This window comes from Artemia franciscana, chromosome 17 (assembly GCF_032884065.1).
Source record: "Artemia franciscana chromosome 17, ASM3288406v1, whole genome shotgun sequence".
NCBI classification, from domain to species: Eukaryota; Metazoa; Arthropoda; class Branchiopoda; order Anostraca; family Artemiidae; genus Artemia; species Artemia franciscana.
In genome coordinates, this window is record NC_088879.1 from 8,316,039 (window position 1) to 8,319,533 (window position 3,495).

Below are 3,495 nucleotides of genomic sequence, written 5' to 3' on the forward strand. Positions count from 1 at the left end.
CTGCTTATAATTTAATGTCTGAAACAAATTTTCCATGAGCCCAGATTAGAGCATGAATCAGAATACGTTATGCTATACGATAATGAATTAAACCCAGAGTTATAAAATAACTCTGTTATTTACAGATGTGTGTTACAACCACAGTTTTGGCAAAACTGAGGAATGGTAAGTAAAATCATTGAGAGGGCCCTTGTCTTCATAAGGCAGTTAAATAACATCAATCAATTATAAGCCAATGGGCATAGAAGAAGAAACAACCAAAATAGGGTTGTATAAATATGAAAACTACGTTTCAAAGACGATATATGCATTTTGTTTTGTTTTCTCTCTTCTATTGCAAAAATAACTATTGAGGTGGATTCTTATCATGAATACCTTAGCGACAACACTGTACATTAACGCGAAAACCTCAAATCTATTCAACGTGTCTTAATTTGTGACAAAATCAGTTGTTAAAAATCTTGAAATGGAATCTAAAATTCTAAACGGTATTTTGAAACTAGTTTTTTAGATTTATCAAAATTTTCAGGCCTTATTACCTACAGCTTAGAGGCATAAGCTGTGTTAGAGAATTTTCTAAGTGTGGGGGGGTTAATTGTGGAAATAGTCCGTGTAAATTTATAAATTGCAAGCTATTTTTTATCTCAGGAGCTGGGCTGGTTAAATTAGAATAGGCTTATGAAACTTCCAGGAAAGAATCTAGAGTCTAAGCTAACTTGTATGTTTTTACGCTTCTTTCTCTAGGCCTATTCCCTTCCAGTTTTTATTGCTCAGAATAGGACACCTTTCTCGGTAAAATTCTAGTTGATTAACTTTTGGATATCTTTTAAAGGGGTTAGGTCAGGAAGATGAAGCTTTCATGGATGGGTCTAAAGGATAAAGTATGTCCCAGGAAGGTATGCTACTCACCTCCGCGCCTTCTCTTTCTAAGGACCCTGAAATTTGCCTATCTGACAGGTCTATACCTATTGAAAATTTGACAAAACAACATTTTACCTTAATTTTTGGTAATCAGTTGCCTTTTCTCTGCCTTTAGTTCTAAAAATGCAATTTCTGTTATTTGATTAGAATTCTGAGCCATATCAGTTTTTTTTTCAAAAATTTAGGAAATGTATTTGCATAGCTTTAAAGCCTTATAGCCTAAATTGGGATTGAGCAAAGTTGTGAAGCTGAAATAATTTTGTTGTATTTCATTCAAGCAGAAGATCTATTTTGCAAGTTTTCACTTTTATAACACAAACATTTTTAAAGGTCATCAAAAGTCAGGACCCTCTAGAGAGAGAAAGAGTAGAGGTGGGTACTTGTGCTTCATTAAAGCAGAAGATTTATTTTGTAAAGTTTCACTTTTATAAAACAAAGATTTTTGAAGGTCAGTGCCCCCTTGATGGGGAAGATGTAGAGGTGGGTACTTAAAAAAACTTCCAAGGACCTTATTTAGTCTGTTGATCTATCCCTGAAAGTTTCTGTTTCCTAACCTAAATACTTTCCAAGATATCAAAAAGTAGTCTAGAATCTTACTCTAGTTTGGATTGGCTGACTACAATCTTTGAAAACTTATTGTTTTAAAAAATTTAAATACAGAAAAATTTACCTCTACACCCTAGCCTATTTAAATACAATTATTCTGCTCTTCAAAACTTGTCTTAGGTTAAATCTGTCTGTGATTTAGATACTAACATTAAGATTAGATTAGATTAATTTATTTCAAAAACATGTATACAAAACATTTTGCTGCACCTGCTAAGAAAGCCCCGAGGGGCTTGTTGGCAGCAGGTGGCAGTCATCTCTACTCTGCATATTACTACATACAAAGATTCTACTTATGACACTCACGCATTATTACTATACTTTTGCATCATTATCATACTATTCTTTTGCAAGGAAGAATCTCTTAACAACAGCCTTGAAGGAAGCCAAATGACTCGAATTTCTTATTTCAGTTGGAATAATATCCCATACAGAGGGGGCAAAATTTCTAATCACAAAAGAAGCTCTAGCTGTATTTCTAAATGGGTGTACCAGATTTGATGCCCCTTGTGTATCGTGGCTATGAAGATCACAATTAATGGAGAAACAATTTTTGAAAGAAGAGGGAAGTATATTATTAATAAATTTATATGTGAAAATACCAACTTGGTAGTCTCTTGTTTTTGAAATATCAAAAAGTTTCTGCTGGGGACAGGTGTACCAGGTCCCGCACTTCCCATTTTGTTGGAAGCTCAGGAAATTAGACATTATCAAGTTTGCGATGTCTTACAGTGTTAATGATGTTGCGTTTGGCAAATTCTACGGCTACCCTTTGTGGCCTGTTTGAATAGTTGGTATAACTGCATCAAAGAAGGGAAAATCTTATCAAGTATTTTGCTACGGATCATACAAAAAAGCATCACTGAGTAACGGATTCATTTTGCTGTTCAAAGAAAATTTCCCCGAAGCTTCAAAGAAAAAGTCGAAAGGAGTTCAAGGTGCTTTTACTGAACTAGCCACATTTCTGGATGTGTATCAAGAAATAATGGGAATTGCTGGTGCTGCTTCGACAAGGAGTGTATCTTCACTCTCGTCTACCCTAGTAAATGCGCAGAGTGAAATTGCCAGATTGAAAGAAAATTTTCATCAGGATATTCACAAACAGGTGATTGAGAAATGTTCAGGTGACAAAGGCGTGATCAGTGAACAAGCAATTAACACTATTGTTACCGAGATCTATGATGCAATAAGTCTCGATTACAGTTCGAAATTTGCAAGTTTGAAAAGATGCTCAAGGGGTTTCAAGCTCAAATAACGGCGCTAGAAAATCGCATCGAAATTCTAAAATACCGCAACGACGATTTGGAACAGGAAAGGAGATCGAACGTTCTTCTAATCCATGGACTGTCTCAGATAGGTGGAGAAACGCTGCCCAATAGCGTTCTAGAGCTATTCAATGCTAAGATGGAGATCCGTGTGCTTGCTAGTGACATCAAGTCAACTGAGCGCTTACGTACTCGAGTTAGATCATCAGAAAATGTTATCCCGCCTGTTCTCGTCACTTTTCATTCATCTGAGTGTGCAAAGCGCGTGTTCATGAACAAAAAGAAGCTCGCCCCATCGAAAGTATTTTTGATCGGGCGATCGAAAATACTTATTTTTAATACTTATTTTTTAATATTTAAATACTTATTAATATATATTTTCAAAAATATATCTGAGTATTTAACGCCAAAACGTAAGCAACTGCTGAATCTGGCACACAACAAATTTGGAGCTCGGAATGTTTGGACTGATGGTGGCCGTGTGCTAGCCAAACCGGAAAACAGTTCAGCCATCTTGAAAATTAGGTCACTGAATGACCTGATCAGTGACCAGTACTGACATGTTGAATCCATCCTCAGTTCTTTCGTTTATTTGGGGTTGGCTGCTTTGTTTCACTAATCTCGTGTCAAAAACTTTTTTGTTTGTTTCGTCATTAAGATATCAAAGAGTTCGCACTATTGAGCATACTAGAGTATTATCATG

At 35.7% G+C, this 3,495-nt stretch overlaps 1 protein-coding gene across 1 annotated transcript in view; it reads left to right on the plus strand.

Annotated features, from left to right (window-relative positions):
- The first annotated feature begins 399 nt into the window (after window positions 1-399).
- The window catches only part of LOC136037783 (vacuolar protein sorting-associated protein 52 homolog), a 116,716-nt gene continuing 113,620 nt past the window's right edge, over window positions 400-3,495 (plus strand). Inside the window, exon 1 of the mRNA XM_065720616.1 lies at window positions 400-488. Coding sequence (XP_065576688.1) covers window positions 467-488 — 22 coding nt within the window. The 5' untranslated portion in view covers window positions 400-466. The remainder of the gene's footprint in view (window positions 489-3,495) is intronic.